The sequence below is a fragment of the Staurois parvus genome, unplaced genomic scaffold (genome assembly GCF_062004578.1).
Source record: "Staurois parvus isolate SC_StPar_1 unplaced genomic scaffold, SC_StPar_1.0 ptg000157l, whole genome shotgun sequence".
Lineage (NCBI taxonomy): Eukaryota > Metazoa > Chordata > Amphibia > Anura > Ranidae > Staurois > Staurois parvus.
In genome coordinates this window covers 3,534,477-3,553,839 of record NW_028317953.1, presented here as the reverse complement: position 1 = coordinate 3,553,839, position 19,363 = coordinate 3,534,477, and the positions used below count along the sequence as shown (strand labels likewise).

The 19,363-nt window shown below is 38.5% G+C and overlaps 1 protein-coding gene across 1 annotated transcript in view; it reads right to left on the bottom strand.

The window, feature by feature from the left end:
- Positions 1-9,019: 9,019 nt before the first annotated feature.
- The window catches only part of CDH2 (cadherin 2), a 389,823-nt gene continuing 379,479 nt past the window's right edge, over positions 9,020-19,363 (bottom strand). Inside the window, exon 16 of the mRNA XM_089675699.1 lies at positions 9,020-10,435. Coding sequence (XP_089531825.1) covers positions 10,229-10,435 — 207 coding nt within the window. The 3' untranslated portion in view covers positions 9,020-10,228. The remainder of the gene's footprint in view (positions 10,436-19,363) is intronic.

Here is a 19,363-nt window from a genome sequence, read left to right as displayed (position 1 = left end):
AAAGTCATAGATATCCATGTTCATGTAACCTTGTCTAAGCACCAGCCTACAAGATTAGGTTGGTTGAATCATGTATTCATATCAGTCTGCTATCTAGTGTATACACTTCTATTAATATTAAGCAGTTATTCTCAGCTAACAATCACAAACTGTTATGGTTTTAGCAAAATAATTGGCTTAAAACATACCAGACTGCTGAAACACTCTGCCAAGAGATCACACACTAGATGCATGGATCAACAGGAATGTCATGATATTCAGTTCTTTTGTAATTTCTGTGAATACTGTTGATCACAACAGCCTGATCACAGTAAATCAGGGATTTGCAAGTACGGTACTGTATAACCACAGTGCTGTGCAGAATTCTGTGCTTTCCTCTTGATTCACACACCCCTGTTCACATTCTACCAATGGTTTTTAAAAGGTAAGCACACCTTTAAAAAAATAAGCAAGCCCTACCCTGTTTTTTGAACCTGTTCTCTACAGTACAGAAGGTCAGTATAGGAAGAAGTAAATCTCCCTTTGTTACTTCATGGTGTTTTCTTATACATGTTGTAAAGTATATCAGTCATGTATTAAAACAGAGAATGCTTATACTCCAAAGTCTGGATACATTCTGGGCCCCCTTTCACATGAAGGGTCCAATCAGGTTCTCTCAGTTTTTCAGGTGGACCCGATTGGACTCTCTATTTACCTCTATGAACAGGCGGATGTGAATGGACTGATGTCTGTTTGCTCTTGCCTACCTCCAATCTGATCTGGTCCCCTTCTGTCTAGGACAGTCGGGTGTAAACGGACAACTTACACCCGACTTCCCAAAGAGCAGAGCGGGCTATGTCCGTGTCCGCTTTGCATAAACTGAGTGGACATGGACCTGTCATCCACCCACTCTGTTCTGATCAGCAGGGAATCAGTGGACAGATCCCCTGCTGACCAAATTTGAGTCCGCCCCATGTGAAAGGGACCTTTCTCACCCAAATAAAAACCACTAATTTAAACAAAAATAAAATACACATTAGGAGGAATAAAAAAAATACTTACCCAGGCATCTGGTCCTGTCACCTAGGAGAGGGTGACCTCAGTTGGTCTGCTTGTGGGATCCTGGGGATGCTAAGGATTCCAATTTTTAAGAGAACACTCTCCTGCAAAGTTCAGGAGTGCATTCTTGTGGGGTTTGGACCCTCCGTTTTCTAGGATGTTATGGGTAGGTCCAATGACGTCACCATCTTCTAGACGAGCATACTGATACTGGGGTAATGTGGATGTTTTTTTCTTTTTTAGGATTTCAATTAACTTTTTTTTTTATTAAGGGGAATGCAGGGCTAGTCATGCCAGGTCCAACTTTAAGTATTGATGTGACTAACTTATTATATTCTTACAATTTAATATTTGCACAGAAAATGCAAACACTTGGTAGAAATTGCCATAGACAGCTATTGATCATTAAATGCCTGCTCCAGACTGATATAAAACAAAATTTAGTCTAGCTTTAGTGTGTACAGTATGTATCCTAAATACAGCTAACACCAGAACCTGAATACAACTTTATATTATCTTCTTGCTTTCCTCTGCACAGCAGCACTTAGATTTAGTGAGAGAGAGCCAGCACCCTGAGCCAATCAGCACTCTATTGCTTTTGACTGTTTAGTCTGACAGGTGTGGGTGGATCCTTGATGAAACCATATTGCTTGACTGCAGTTGATAACAGTAAAGACACTTACCCGGCTGTGATTTCTTTCATGGGTGCCTGGATAACAAGGATTGGATAAACAAAATTGCAGCTTTATCACAGAGATGGGCTCTAAACTGTAATAGATTCATTTATTGGCATAATGACAAATTGAAAGACATTACCCTAGAGAAAAAACTCAGCATAACTGTTAGCAGAAGTACCATGAGTGATGGGTATACAGCCCCATCCAGAAGGATGTGACCCAATTCGCTGTGTCACTGAGAAGGGCTCAGGCGCATCTGCAGTGTATTTACTTAACACTTTCCAAAGGAAAGGATTCAAAGGCAACAAAAGATAATAGTCATATACCTTTGCACACTCAATGATCTTTAGACTGGTGTGGAGATCAGTCTGCGATACGTCTGAGGTCATTCATAGTTCACTAAAAGAGAAGTATGGGTTCACTTTTTTAACTTCATCCTATTAGTAGTGAACTGTTAATACATAAAAATCTTTCCAGCCATCTGAAAAGTGCACATTTTTTGTTAAAATACAGGTAATTGCCTGTGGGAGTCTGCCCTGATTTCACTTCCTGACAATCTTGTCAGGATACTCCCCCCTTCCTTCTCTTGTGGTTAACTGATGTTGGATATGGGCTGTCTTCGTGCTCCCGAGCCTTCACACAGTAGTAGCTGCTGTCCTCCTCACACAGTACACAGCTGAGATTGGGTTAACTTATAGACAGTCTCTATCTGCACACCATGTTGCTGGATGCTATGCTACACAGTCGTTCTTACCTGGGAACTTCACAGGTCTGAATTGCAGTGTAGCAGGCAGCCACACAGTATGCAGATAGAGGCTGTCTCTTAGAGAATTTGTTCTCAGCTGTGTGATGAGGAGGAGCTGTGCTGCCTGCTGCCTGTGTCCAGGCGGATGTAGTTCAGGAATGTGAGAAGGAGCTCAGCGGAGAGAACATCCATGGACACCTCGTCCATGGACAACTGAAATCTGGGGGAAGAACAGCCCTCAACCAACAATCCTATGCCAGACCCAGCCACTTCTATATTTTGAAACTTTTATGCATAGGAATACTACAGTGCCTACTCTAGTTTACTACTCAGGTATATGCCTTTTCATTTTCTAGTAGAGGAAGGAGAAAGAGGAGATGGATTTCTGAAGTTGTAACCAATGCCACTTTATTTCTTTATTTATTTTGTGTCTCCAGTATTCTGAAATTCACCACTAGCAGATAGGAGGATCAATATACATGTCCCCAATGTCCTGAAATTCTCCAGTAGCACAACAGTGGCTCAGTACAAGTGTCCTTGATGCACTGAAACTCACCGTTGGAAGAAATATAGTTCAGTATCAGTGTCCCCACTGTGCTGAAATTCACCATGTGCAGAAAGGTGGTTCAGTATAGGTGTCCCCAGTTTGCTAAAATTAATTTCTTGTAGGAAAATGGCTCCCTGTAGGTTTCCTCAATGTGCTGAATTTCACCAGTAGCAGAAAGGTGGCTCAGTATAGGTGTCCCCAGTGTGCTGAAATGGTCTAGTAGCCTAAAGGTAATGAGGTACTGCCATGTAGTCCGCAGAACTATAGCTTTTGAAAAGTGCTGTGCTGACAGATATAAGATATACAGTTGTGTTCAAAATAATAGCAGTGTGTTGAAAATAGTGAATAAAGCTCAAAATCCTTCTAATAGCTTTTATTTCCATACACATAAATGCATTGGGAACACTACACATTCTATTCCAAATCAAAACATGAAGAAAAATATATCAAATTTGTGTTGTTCCTCTAAAAAAAAATTGAAGAAAAGTGAATATTAGACTGTTCAAAAAAATAGCAGTGTTTGTATTCTTCTTTACAAACTCAAACATTCACTATATAAACGGAAAATGTTTAAAGATTTTGCTTTCCTTTGAATCACTTAATATTTAGTTGTATAAGCACTGTTTCTGAGAACTGCTGTACATCTGTGTTGCATGGAGTCAACCAACTTCTGGCACCTGTGAACAGGTATTCCAGCCCAGGATGATTGGACTACATTCCACAGTTCTCTATTTCTTGGTTTTGCTCAGAAACTGCATTTTTGATGTCACCCCACAAGTGTTCTATTGGATTAGGATCCGTGGATTGGGCTGGCCACTCCATAACGTCAATCTTGTTGGTCTGGAACCAAGATGTTGCACATTTACTGGTGTGTTTGGGGTCGTTGTCTTGTTGGAACACCCATTTCAAGGGCATTTCCTCTTCAGCATAAGGCAGCATGACCTCTTCAAGTATTCTGATGTATTCAAACTGATCCATGATCCCTGGTATGCGATAAATAGGCCCAACACTGTAGTATGAGAAACATCCCCATATCATGATGCTTGCACAACCATGCTTCACTGTCTTCACAGTGTACTTTGGCTTGAATTCAGTGTTTGGGGGTCGTCTGACAAACTGTCTCCGGCCACTAGACCCAAAAAGAACAATCTTACTTTCATCAGTCCACAAAATGTTGCGCCATTTCTCTTTAGGCCAGTCAATGTGCTCTTTGGCAAATTGTAACCTCTTCAGCACGTCTTTTTTTCAACAGTGAGACTTTGCGGGGGCTTCTTGCAGATAGCTTGGCTTCACATAGACGTCTTCTAATTGTAACAGTACTCACAGGTAATTTTAGACCTTCTTTGATCTTCCTGGAGCTGATTGTTGGCTGAGTCCTTGCAATAATAATTGCCACCTGTTTTTCAAAGAATGAATGACCTCACTAATAGAACTCCACACTGCTATTATTTTGAACATGGCCCTTTCAATTAGTGATTCAATTACACAGAATCAGCAGCATGCATGTCATGACTGTTGGGTCTGTTGGATTTCTATTACTCTACTACACCTGCTAGTAAATTATTTGCCATGTAGAAATATCATTTCTACCAAAAACAGTGATTGATCAGGTTAGTGATGTCTGACTGCTATTATTTTGAACACAACTGTATCAGCAAGAATCACAAGAGTAACTGCACTACTTTAGATAACTTTGTTTTTTACATCAGTCCCTAATTATGTTTCAATTGTGTATTTGAATATTTGAGTTTTCATTTTGATTTTTCCACAAACAGTTACATTTCTGCAAGTGTAAAGAGATTTGTCAGAAAAATGGCCACTTCAAGGGAGAGTAAAGTCTTTTCAGTTTTTATACATGTAAAAGAGGTCAGCATGATCTAAATCTGTGTCTGTGTTTTGAAAACCTTAACTCCATATAAAATGTGCAGCCATATTTGTACATTACGCATCTTCCTGTTTTGCAGCTTTTTCACGCTGGTTGTGATTTACAGCTTTTTCTATGTGAGTTAGTCAACAAAAGCAATGCATCCCCTATGTGGCTGATATCTAATCTGAACAGTTGGGAAATAGGGAGGTTGCAAATAAATAATGAGATCTCTTTCATGGCCTCTTTTTAAAGGCTTAGTTCATCTTTCTGAACATGTCACACCTGTATTTAGGGGGTAACATGTTCAGCATGAACACCTCTTCCCCCGGCACCCCCCATGACAGCGAGCAGGGGATCCTTTCCCTGCAACCGCTATCATAATGTAAAAGTGACGTAGCCGTGCAGGGCTCAATCTACATGGCCATGTCATTTACAGTTTCCTGTGAAGGAATAACCTACCGCCAGGAATTGTCACTTGATGAACTACAAAGGTGCTGGTGACCGTTCTCATAGTTCATTGTTCTTCCTGCTTCAAGTAACTGCCTGCCCATGCATCTCTTGCAGCTGCACAATCCACTGACCGTGGGAGCAATACTCTGTAGGTTCCTTTAAAAATATATATATATATATATACCTTTTTTTACCTCCAAAAAATGTGCATTTAATATTTTTTTTCAAAAAGTGAACTTATCCTTTAAAGCTGAACACAGGGGCAATGTGTTCATATTAGATTTTTGCATAAGTCTGGATAAAATACACCAAGAACAACAAGATGCAATAACAATACACAAGCTGCTTGTATTGGTTGAGCCCAGAGTACAGCTTTAATAGCAGAACAAAGCTTGAAGATGTACTTAAAATCTAAAGTTGGTTTATCTATCAATTGGGTTATCTATCAAGGATTATGAAGTATGGTGTAATATGTGAGAGCTTGTCATTTTTAACAATTTCTAGGTACACTTAAGTAAATGTAAAAACATTGCTTTTTTTCTGTCTCCAACCCGTCAGTGAGATATCCCTTCACTGCCTATCCCTGAGACACAACAAAAAGTTAGTGGAAATCTCTTAATTCTCTAAAATAATTCAAAATATTCTCTCCTTAAACAGTTAAAAGGTATGCCTAGTATACACGGAGAAAATCAGATGAAAAAAAGAACATTTTCAGAGCAAATGTCCGATAAACTGATCGTTAGTACAGTTCATTCCAAAATATCCGAAGGGACAAACACAAAAATTTTTCTCATTGGATAGCAGAACAAACGATTTTTCATTTAATTAGTATAGTATTTGTATGAAAAAAAGTGACCAAGACAACACATGCTCAAAAGAATACATTACAGTACAATACAATACATTACATTACTTCCAAAGTTGTATTCTGTCTTATGAGAATTTTTGTAACTTTCTTAACCTATTTATTTTTGATATGAGACTAACATGCAAAAAAAACGGACGATAATTCGCCCGATATTCTCATCATGTGTACTAGGCTTTAGACTGCCCATTTCAGTAGGAGAAAATATATTGAAACACAACAAGAGCTCACTAATAAGGATTGATGGAACCTTCATAGCAGGATAGACGAAAGTCACTAGGGCATCTTTATGTTCCTAGATTACTTTACTAGCTGTACTGAACATTCTACAAGAGATGAGGTAATGTCTTGCTGAACATTCAGCCACTGTTAAAGTGTTGGCAGTGTTGTTTCCATAAAGAGCAGAGAGGCCCAGGTGACTTGTTTCTTTCAAAAAGAGAAATTAAGCCAGAATCTACTGCAATGCTATTACTGTCTATGTTGGGACATTTAGCACAGCTAACTGAGGTAAGTTATTGGATTACACTTAACCTAGCTATATATGGCTCAATTTTCTCTCATTCAGCTGATGACAAAAAATCAATTGATTCTACCATCCATGCTAGACAACATGGATGGAAGAATCTCCAATCTACACTATCAGCTGTTGTATTCAGCAGCCACAGCATTTGTGGTTGCCTGAATTCAGTGGTGCTGCAATCACTGTTCATCCAATAATTTTCCACCTAGCTCTGTCAATTTTTAAATGCAGTTTAGTCTTGCTGGGTGGTGCTTGAGGGTCACATGCAGTTCGAGTTTTGACGGATTCAGTAGGAACTTGCCAAAATTTGAGACAGCTTTCTTTTCAGCTGCAGATTAAGTAACAACAAAGAACAGGCTTCCCAATCTGCCAGGGGTGCTTGATTTAATCCATACAATGGCCAGAAGTGAATCATCATTGAGCATAGGTTGTCCAGTTTGTTGTTAAATCTATGTGCATGTGGTATCTGGTGCTTTACTCATCTATGGTAAAGATATGTGAAATAACTGTATGTTATTACTGTATAGACATAGCATTGCAACTGCTTGGCCATTTAACTCCAACCCCTTTTTTTGGTCTGTGTCCTGTTTCCTAAACTTTCTGTTCCAAAGACAAAAAAGTAGGAGGAAATTTCTCCAAAGTAGGGACAATTCTTCACTTAGACAGTTGTCACCAATTGCAGTTACTTCACTGGCATATGCAATAGTTTGGATTTTGCATTACTTTTTGTCCCAATGACAGTAGCTCCAGGACAAACAGGGATGTTGAATCTCCCCAGCTGAGACACAGCACTAAAAATGAAAAGCCTAACTTGGTTCTAAATTCTCCAGTTTATCCAGTACTAAACATACACTCACCAGCCACTTTATTAGGTACATCCATTCAATTGCTTGGTAACACACATTTCTAATCAGCCAATCACATGGCAGCAACTCAATTAATTTAGGCATGTAGACATGGTAAAGACAACTTGCTGAAGTTCAAACCAAGCATCAGAATGGGGAAGAAAGGGGATTTAAGTGACTTTGAATGTGGCATGGTTGTTGGTGCCAGATAGATTGTTCTAAGTAGTTCAAAAACGACTGATCTACTGGAAATGTCACGCACAACTATCTCTAAGGTTTACAGAGAATGGTCCATAAAAGAGAAAATATCCAGTGAGTGGCAGTTGTGTGGACGAAAATGTCTTTTTGATGTTAGAGGTCAGAGGATGATAGGGTCAGAATTTGGCATAAACAACATGAAAACATGGATCTATCCTTCCTTGTATCAACGGTTCAGACTGGTGGTGGTGTAATGGTGCGGGGGATATTTTCTTGGCATTAGCAAGGCATACCTAATAGTGGCCGGTGATTGTATAACTAAACAGCTAAATCCTCATTTTGTGACTGTAGGCTTCCATAATAGATTAATGTATATACTAATAATGGAGACCTTTCACCACCCTCTGAAACCTTACTGCTCTAGGCCAATGTTTACATGGGCTTTCCACAAACCTTGTTCTGCGCTCCATTACAGCATAATGATTATCACTATAAGCTGATATAAACTGTGACTTAATGATCTTCCTTTGATTATTTTCCAAGAACTTAAAAAAGGGAATCATTCATATGCTCTTAAAGTGCAAGGCTAAGGTAAATAGTATTATATGTTGACCATTAAGCCAAAAAACCCACTATATTCTGTTTTGTTTAGTTCCATAACATCAAAGGGTGAATGTAAAGCACCATTACTTAGGTCCCTGAGATGCACAGTGCCACTTAATGACTAGAAAACCAATTATTAGAAAAAGGAGAGACTAGTATGTCCTCGAGATCTAAAGGGAAATGCAAGTCCCAACACTGCATAATATATTGTGTTTTCCTTCACACACCTCAGTGAAAAGACAGGTTTTAATTACTATAAATTACTGTGCTGGGTTTGCTCTTGTTTGTTACCAGTTACAAGCTATGCAGTCATATGTTACTTTGTGTAAAACGCAAGCTCTGCTCCTCTGGTTTCATTAGACTTTCCTTCTTTCCAGGACATGAATGACTGAGCACTGTATCCTTCAATTGCTCCACATTTGAGCTGTGGATCCCCAAGCAACACCTCAGCCACTCAAATTCACCATCCATTTTTGCGCTTCAATATTCAAAAGGGAAATCAAATTTCTTTTTAGCACAAAACAGAAGAAGTAAGTTACAGCTTATGAGAGCTAGTGCGGTATACTTTTCTATTTTTCTCACTGAGCTCAAGGCATCTTGGGATTTTTCACAGCATTCAGAATTGTTCAAGTGGAAAGAAAAAAAATTCAAACCAGTCACCAGATCCAAAATTAGCATTTTATTCAGAACGTGGGGGTCAGAGGTGCATCATTTATATTCTGGTACACAATACAGAGGCAAAGTCGTTGTCAACGTTCCTCCAGTTTAAAAGCTGCCTGTCCCCTCAAACAAGTATTAGTAGTGCCACCAACGCCAGTTTGCCCCTATCAGTTTTGTTTTTGGTACAAATTATGTAAAACATTTGTGCTAAGAACTCTTGTTTTCTCCCTCCCAAACCAATAAGTAACTGGAAAAAAATAAACTGGTGTACTGAATCTACAGTTTTCTTTAATGTAATTGTGTTTGTCACCTGTTTTTTGTAAATACTTTATCCATAAAGGAAAAAAAAAAGATATAAACATGCAAAAACCTGAATTCATAGTCCAAATAATACATACACATGTTCCGAAGCTTGAAAACTTCTTTATAGACTATGTTGAAAAAACATTATGTACACATATCATTTTTACAGTGAAGTGAAAAAATACCCAAAAGAAAAAAGTGTACATTGATTAAGACCAAAATGTGCCTATCTTGTGAAAAGAAAAAAAAAACAATTCTGCTACAAAAGAAAAAAAAATGAGATCTCAATTATGCTAGAAACTGGTGATATGACAACTCCCTTTTCCTGAAACCGACTGCAAAAAATCCAAGACTCTTAATGGAAAAAGAAGCCTAAGAGCTAAAATAATGCACTGTACATGTCAATCACGTGGTTTTCTCTGCAGCTAATAGAGTTATTCTAATGAAATTTGTTCTCTATTTCAGATTTTTATATAAGCAATGCAATGTATAAAAAAAGAAAAGAAAAGAAGAATAAAAAAAAAGGCGTGATGAAGGAAATCCTTGTTAACGTACGCCAGCCCACCCACAACATACCTTGTCTTTTCACCCTTTCAGAAATCAGTACCATTAAAGCGTTGAACATAAAACTAAATCCGATCTGAAAAAGGTACAAAAAGGCACATAAAATCCCAGTGCTTCTGTACTGTAAAATTCAAGTGTAACTGAGCTCAATCAATTTTTTTCCAAACAGTATTGGATGACTGATATTCCCACTGAGCCCAAATTGGTTTGCAGCCTATGCCAAAGCCTTCAAACAAGCACTTGTGCTAGTAGACTACAAAGTTAAAGCCAAGCTTCTTTACACTTTTTGGGAATATCAGTTCAAATGTTTGTTCTTGTCCACAAAAACGAAAGTTCAATCCAAAGTTCAGTCATCTCCGCCGCCATACATATCGGCTAGTTTCTTGAAGCGAGGGCCCCAGTCGTTTAGGTAATCGTAATCTTGCTCACCGCCACTACTTGATGAGTTCAGGGAGCTTAGAGATCCGGCAGTGGAGCCGCTACCCTCATAATCAAAAACTAAGAGGGAGTCATAAGGTGGAGCAGTGGGATCATTGTCTGCTGCTTTCAGGCCCTGTAAAAATACAAAATGCATCTTTTAAGAAAGTGATCATTTTTCTGTCATAAGCAGTAATTTTCAATCATTTTCATATGTATGTATTCATAAAATCCAATTGTTTATCATAGATTGTATAAAAATGTTTTATTATACAAACATTAATATCACATGTGTATAGCAAACTCACAGTAAATAAATGGGAATGCTGGGTATCTGGGGGGAAATGTAACGTTTACATTTTTAAATATCTCAGACAAAATGCTACCAATGGGTATCATTTGAGATGACAAAACAACTTCTAAGGAAATTAACAAGGGGCAGCTAACTAACCAGTTGGAGTCATACAGTCGTCTTCATTCCACCCTACCTGGTCACAATACAGAGATCTATAGAGCATATGTATCTTCAAAATTTAGCTATTCAACCTGAACTCCAGGCATAAAAAGTCACAAGAGAATGTATTCATTATACGTAGTTACATTTATTTTAATGCAACTGGCGGAGGTACCTAAATTAGACCCAGTCTTAGCCCCTTTAAATGCTCTGCACAACAGACTAACAAAATTCAGACTAAGAGAACAAGAAGCAGCAAAATAACCCAATCAGTTATGCTCATGTTGTGAGAAGGAACATGCTGACAGAAGGAAAGAGCAGAGTGACCGAGAGATAAGTTCTTCAAACTGTTGCTTCTGTTTACTGTCCAGTCACAGGCTGGGGGATGGACAAGACCTCTACATGTTGCTCAACTGTTTATCAGCAGTGAAAATATAAGATGTCCTGCCCTGCTGGGCAGGACTGTGCTGTGTGACAGAACTATGAAGAACTCAAAACTAGATGAACAGAAATACAAATCCTTTGCAAAGTAAAACATCTCCCACATATGTATTTTATCTCTATATTTGATTGTTTGTATGGAGTTCAGCTTTAAAAAAACTGTTTATAAAAAAATGTTTGAAGATGTAGCAAAAGAAAGCCTCAAGCCAAAAAAAAAGAAAATCTTTGGGAATGTACTTAAAATTCCTATACATGAGTGCTCTCTGAAGGTGAAGACTACTACTTATCAAATGATTCTAAAAAAGAGATAAAATATTAATTATTTATTACATAAATAATTAATTAGGGAACATATGACTTAATGATCACAGCATTTGCAATGAAAGAATATCATTCCTAATTTCAGGGAAATTGGAGCCAATGTTAAGATTAGAGACAGTGAAGAGGAACATTTTTAGAAGGATGAATCTTTAAATAAAGATTTTGCATGCACCAGAATAGCCCAGCTGTCAACCAAGATATAATTTATAAGTGGATTACAATGTTGGTAGAATTAAGTCAGAAAGGGATGCATTTAGAGATATTTTACAGTGGAATGGGTGTGAACGTTGTAAGTCACTGAATCTAATGACTTAAAGGAAAAGCAAAATTCAACATGATTTTCCCTGGAGGATGATGGGTTGACACTAAGAAGGAAAGCACATGGACAGCATACAGATTGGATGATATGTGCTAATTAGGTATTTGGAAAATAACGAACCTTTTGAAATTCAAAACATACAGAGGACAACCACTATTTTATTACATTTAGTTTCATTTGGATAACAAATATCAGGGCATTATTTTAACACTGATTGATGAAAAAGTTACTGAAACCCCTAAGCTTACCGGCTTCACTGGTAAGACTCTGCAAAGAGAAATGATTATCAAATTGAAATAATACATTTTCAGCTTTGTTTAGAGTATTCAACTTTTTTTGCTTTACCTACTTAGTAGTGCTTTAAAGAATAAACATTTTAAGTCAAGTTGTAAGAAATGTTTCAAAGTGGAGGTCCAGTCAAACACATGTAATTTTGTACATTGTGGGGCAGAATTTTTTATTATATGTCTGTGTCTCCATTAGGGCTATTTACCCTTACTTAGTTGAATGATCAGTGGGACAGAACGTGTGGTAAAATATCTCGGGGGTGAGGAAAATCCCCTATCTGGGGATACTGATTGCTATGAAAGAATGAAAAGAGTTAGAACCTACCTATCTTGGGTATTAATCATTGTCTCTGTCATAAATGAGAAGCAGACAATTGTAACTACTAGTACACCAAGTCATCAATCATGATATGGTGCTTGAAATTGTCTGCCTCCTTTATATATGTTGATGTCATTTATTGTTTGATCACTACAGCACCCACACTCAATGGCCCATAGCTTTTGTGCAGCTGTTGTGTGTGAAAATTCCCCTTACCTCCAGGGGTACATATAGGAAATCACCCCAACAGGAGTACAGACAGCAACAAGATCCTGACAGATGTTCTAACCTTCCGCCTTTGCCTAAAGCTAAGAAAAGAGTATAGATCTATGTTTTTCAAAAGCATGTTTTGAAGCCATTTCCTGTTGGCTGGGTCACTACCTCTGCTGGACATTTATTCCAAGCATCAACTACTCTTTCAGTAAATTAATACTGCCTATGACAAGTTTTGAACTTTCCTCCAGCTAATTTGAGGTCATGTCCCCGTGTTCTTGATTTTGGATTACTTATCACTTATTCTGATGTTGATGTCTTTCATATCCATTGTATGCTGTCTTCTCTAAGATACAACCCTCTGGATACTTATGTGTACCCGTATTGCCTTATCACATGCCCATTTCTATAAATGTGATTGTTCTATTTTACTCTCTCTTCACTTTAGAGAGTACTCTGTGCTCTATGTTTTCATATGTGACCCACTGTCACTTGTGTATTTCTGTTGATATTATGGTGGTAGCAAGTATATTTCACAACCTATTGTTCCTTCTCTCTGTTTTATGTGTGAAAAGTATAAAACTCAATTTAAAAAAAAGTGATCAAAGATAAAGCTGTAAATTTATAAATTTCATTTTATGTACCTCTAGGACCAACATAAAATATAACCCATAAAACCGGAAAGGTCAAGTCATGAATCTGTGGACCTGCCACTAAAGCAAATTAAAACAACACTACCTACAAATGTAAAGAAAACAACGGTATGGAAGAAAATTCTTGTTTAACAAAAAACATTGATCTGAAATGGGCATGATATTTTACCAAAGAGCTGCACAATAAGCTTTTCAGCAATAACTACTCCTCTAATGTTCATATTTTAGATATATGTAGCATTCACACAAGACACATAAGGAGTGTGTTGGAATGCATGTACTCGCAGACGACTGTATGTAATGTTTTCATTTAAATAGTCAGAAATGGATAAACATTCCTATATGAATATTATATTTTCAGGAAAACACAATCATACTCCCACAGCTGTATTATATCACTCATGATCATGGTATGAGTTCAAGTAGAAATCCTTCACACAACAGTGTTAGGCTGAATACATATCACATGATCTTGCCTTCTAATGAAATTGATCTAGGCATTCGATAGTGTTGGGATTAACAAAAGAGCAATTGTTAATATTACTTCTATGGCAAAATTTCTATCATTCCTGCTGTCTGTACTTGCAGCATTGTGCTGCTGGGTTCATTTCACACTAGCGAAGCAAAAACTGATATCTTATTCAAATGCTACTGGTTACAATATGTGGCTATTATTTGTTCTATTATGCCCAGCAGTTAAAATATTTAAATAATTCCCACCCAAATGGGTTATAGGTGAAATCATTTGCTGACTTCTTGGTTCACGTGAGTGCACATATAAACAGCATATAAACCTTTCTACCATATTTCCCAGTTCTGTTCCTGCCCATGATGGAGTTTTGGTTTCCACCACCAACCATGGGCTGTACAGTATAAATAATTGGCAAATCTAACAGGGACAGTGGAACAACTTTTATAGCAGGTTTGCAGATTCGGAACTCACCCCTGGAGTCCCAGAAAGATATAAGAAGCTGTTTAGTGATTGAACCTCTCTGTGACAACAAGACACATATATGCGGGTGGGCACAGTTGCTGGCACTAACAGAAAGCTATCGATCGCAAGCAGAGGTTGGGCCTTGATGCTGAGAGGCCACATATATGCGTATCAAAATGTAAACAAACCTGTGCTGAGAGCACGCGCCTTGCGTGCTCCCAGCACAGTTACTGGTGCCTAACGGAAAGCTACTTGCGATTAGAAGCTTTCTGATCATGCGACCGCTGTGACAGACAATCCCGGCAGTCACATGATTATAAACACCACCCCTCCACCATCAGCTACCCCTTAAAGGGCTGGAAGGCGCCGGCGTAAGGAGGTTAAAGTGGTTGTAAACCCAAAAAATCAAAACTGAAATGACCAGTCTACCTCACACAGCATAACAGCAGAAGTCAATTGTTCGCAGTCTGGCCAAGAAAGGATCAACCAGTCATCTAAAATTCTCTCTGCTCTCCTACAATAAAAAAACCTGACACATGAAAAAAAAATTGGGTCGCCACACCCCTCTCCTGTGACTGACACACTAATTAGGAGTCCCATGCATGAGCATGAGAGAAAGGGGCATGTGTCCCGCACCCATCCACACAGATCACTCCCGAATTAGCCTAGCTCAGGAATTACTCAGTGGACCATGCCGACATGATGTGCTTATCTCTACTAACAGAGGGGGGATACATGCTGTCACAGGACATCATTATCAACTAAGGGGGGGGGACAAACGGCCTGACGCAGATTTAACCCCACAGCTGCCAGGGAGAAAGCCGAGCAGGAGGATCACAATTAACCCCCCAATGACTGGCCACTTTTACTGTGTAACTATCAAGTGTTACTTGAAAGTAGGGCACTACAGTAAAAGTGCACAACCACTTCTGCTCGGCTCCCTCCCCAGGACCTGTGGCGTTAAATCTGCGTGAGGTTGTTTGACTCCCATTAGTTGATAATGATGACCTGTGAAAGCATGTATCCCCTCTCCTCCTCCTTCCTTAGTAGAGATAAGTACATAGTGACGGCAGGGTCCCGCTGAGTAATTCCTGACAATTGCTCAGCTCCCTCCAGCCTACGAAAGTCTGCAGTCTCCGGTGCCTCAAATGCTGCCCAGTGTTTATGGGGATAACTGCTTTCTCAGTCTCCTCAGGCTGGAGCTGACTCCTAATTAGACTGTCAGTCAAAGGAGAGGGGGTGTGGCGACAAATGTTTTTCATGTGTCGGGTTTTTTCACTGTAGGAAAGCAGAGAGGATTTCAGATGACTGGTTGCTCCTTTTCTGACTATACTGGGGACAGATTACTTCTGCTGCTATGCTGTGTGAGGTCATTTCAATTTAGATTTTTTTGGGTTTACAACCACTTTAAGGGATATTGTTAACTGGCCTTTGTTTGTGTCAGAACTGTTATATGGGAAAGCAGAAACAGTTTGAAGCAGATCAAACGCACATTAGAAGGAGGTCAAATGCAGATCTAATACTCCTATCAATGAATTCTGAATGACCTCAGAAGTGTCTCAGACTGATGCCAAAAGTAAGCTGCATTTGGTCATTGACATAAGCCCAAACCTTTAAGTGACTTCAGAATGTACTGAACTGTGGAGTAAAAATTTGGGTCAGACTGACCTTTTACTGCAAATCACTGACAAGAAATTATTCATTTTAAAAATCATTGTTGCACATGTTTGACATTGGAAAGGTTTTATCAACTGAATACTGCATCTCATTATTTCAATATTACAGTGAACAAAACATTAAAAAAAAGCAAGGAAGACATGTTTTTCACTATTATCAAGTGCTTTGTCTACTTTAGAATAAGTTGAAAGCCAGCTCACTGACTGTTAAAAAGCTTCACAAGACAAGTGTATAAAGCACTTACATAATTGATTTAATTTGGCTGCTCTATACACTAATCCTATTTGAAACAACTCTTGCTAATTATGAAGGTATTGAATTTCAACCATTCTCACCAACTGAAAGGGGGATACGTGAGGGAAATAAAAATTAACTATTATTAAATTTGGTTTATAAATGAATTTAACAGACAATGCAGAGCTGGTAGACTATTAGTTGCAAGCCAAAATGAATTCCTCAAGTGGATAGTGTAGCCGGTTTGTCTGAGAGACATAAATATATAGTACATTTACAATAATTATAGATTTTATAGATTTAATGCTACTTATAAAGACTGTGCTTTACTTTGCAAAACTCGTGTCAGCTGGGTAAGGTTGGAAACATGACCCCCCCATTCCAAAAGCTAAAATATTAACAGAAAAAGCAGTATGGATTACTGTGCCTGGATCTAAGGTGCTTTTAAACTCAAGGGCTCCAGGTATTTTGATAGTGAAAAGGTTTACACTAGTAGCAATCTCAAATGTATCTTTCCCATTTTAACACTACACGTAGTTTATTACCCTAAAGCCAGGCATAGATGGATCGAATTTTGGGCACTTCAGCAGGGCCAAGATTTGATCTATCTATCGGCAGGCTGATTGTACCCAAGTCAATCCATCAACTGACTTTGGTACAAACAGACTGTCTGATTTTTAGAATGTGATTATTGCCTGCAGCAATAACCGCTAGCAGTAATCATTGTGTTCTCCTGGCGGGGATGGCTACCCGCCAGGAGAACACAACTGTGGGAGAATAAAGAGATTTTCCTTACTGCAACCACCAATCGCATAATGTATGGCTTGCTTAAGATAATGCAACAGACAATGTTACTTCTTTCCACTTTACTTTTTATTTTTTTTTACAGTGGGGAAGGGTTTAAAAAAACTGTCAGGTTTTTATTTTGTTGCTGTCTGTGTCACCATTGCAGAAATATCCACTTATTCTCCGTGCCAGTGATAGGGCATTAGAGGACCGTAGCTGATCAGAAATCTCTCTGTTGGAAATAAGACAACAAGACAAGCTATTCTTAGCCGAGTTAGGAAAGGATTAGAACCTTTGTCTTTTCCATCAGTGCTTCCCTGTCCTGGTGATGCCCAATTTCTGCACTTCTTTTTTTAGGGTCAAAAGCACAGAAAGTTACGGCAGATCTCCCTGGTGGGCTCACTGATAGCAATAAAAAGTTGACAGAGGTTCTGACTATAACCAAAACTAATATCAAGAGTTTAGCCTTCAGAGCTTTTCAAATGCTGACTTTGACAGAGCAATGCAGTGTTGCTCACATGTATGACAGCATTTGACCTGCTCTGCCTACAAAACAAGCATATCTACATAGAGACCCACTGGGGTTTATTTACTAAAGCTGGAGAGTCCAAAATCAGACTCCCTTCTGCATAGAAACCAATCACCTTCCAGGTTTCATTGCCAAAGCTTCATTGAACAAGCTGAGGTTAGAAGCTGATTGGTTTCTATGCAGAAGGGAGTCTGATTTTGGACTCTCCAGCTTTAGTAAATAAACCCCACTGCGTCAAGTCTCAAAAAGCAGGTCAAAAGTCTCAGAACTGTTGTCTGTGCTGCACCAGTAAAATAAATGGAAACCTGCTGACTGGTACCTGGTGTGTGTTTCAAACACAGGAAAACAACGCCTATCTACACAGGCCCCTCCTGCGGCATTAAACCCAAAGCAAACATTTAGTATATTGCAGTTTACCAATTCTAAGATCTTTACCAATTTCCCCTGGTGATGTATCCAGTAAGTCTGTTGTCTTTCAACAGAATAAACTGTTCTGCAGATGTAACAGTTAGAGGGTTGAGACAAACCATTTACTACTTACAGGGGTGCTGACCATGGTTAGCTTTTATTTGTTTATGTAAAACCTTTTTGCTAAAAGGTAAAAAAAAAACGGTTGCTGTAAAAGCTTAAAACGTGTTAGCTGATGTTCAGCTTTAATGTGTTATTGTATCTAAAGCTGTTAGTCCATCTAACACTACCCTTCCTCAGACTGACAATGCTGCTGTCTCTGTTGATCCGTCATCCAGAATGGGGCACTCTAATACACGAGGTGTGTTACTGATCAGATCACCAGGTGAAAACAAAGGGAAAAATCCTAAAAAAAAGAAAACTAATGCAGCCACCACATCTAAAGATTGGTAATCTGCAATATATTACATTTTTGGTTTTGGGTTTAATACTGCACTAACAGGAAGTTCCATTTTTACATGTATCATGACATATCCAGACTGGCAGGCTAGAAACTATCTGGCAGCTATTTGCCAAAATACTTGAAAAGCCTGAGCAGTTAACTGGGTTACGGACAAGTCTATGAGCTTAGCAGTTTTGGTTAAGTGTTTTGATAAAGTAAAAAAAAGAATTGTGACTCATAAACAATTTACACTTAGTCCCCTGCACACTACTGAGCTTATTCTTTTGAAACAAATATAAAACCTATAGCATGCATTTTGAACAAACTCCATATAAGCAATGAACACAACATTCTCTGAGTAAAGAACGCTTGGTAATAGCCAACACCCTTTATTTGTTTCTTTATTGTACTGCCGATATCTTTGGCATTAATTGTTATCTTATTTACTGTGTCACAACCAATATTGTATAAAAACCATAAGCTTAGATAAAAACAAGAAAGAAAATAATAAAGAACTGCACATGTGTAAAACTAGGCAGTCCTATGTTCCAACAGACTTGCAACAAAGCTGCTGAACTGATTTTACTGCTGCTTGCTCTGAATGGGGATTCTGATCAGGTCCTGAACTATCTTCAACTATGCTATAAAACTTGCCAAGCTGGTGAACTGTGACAGATGTGATTTGAAATTGCCTGACAGTATATTAGTTGGGGTTGAGCTGGATGGTAAAGGGAGGTCAGGCAGGTGTTGCAGCAATATTCAGCTATAGCAAGGCAGAGAAACATCAGAATGGAGAGGTTAACAAACAACAAAGAATCTAAAGGATAAGCTAGAGATGAAAGTTACACAAGCCTAGGTCAGTGAGTTCACACAGATTATTAGTCAGGATCCAGATGAAAGTCAAGTGTCAAACCCAAAGAAAATGAATATAAGCAAACAGAGATAGAATGAGAGAAACTCCAGGTTAAAGGTAATATCTTAAGGTGGAACGTTACAATACTATACTATAACATAACAGTGATAAAAAACAATCTTCTTTAGCAAGAA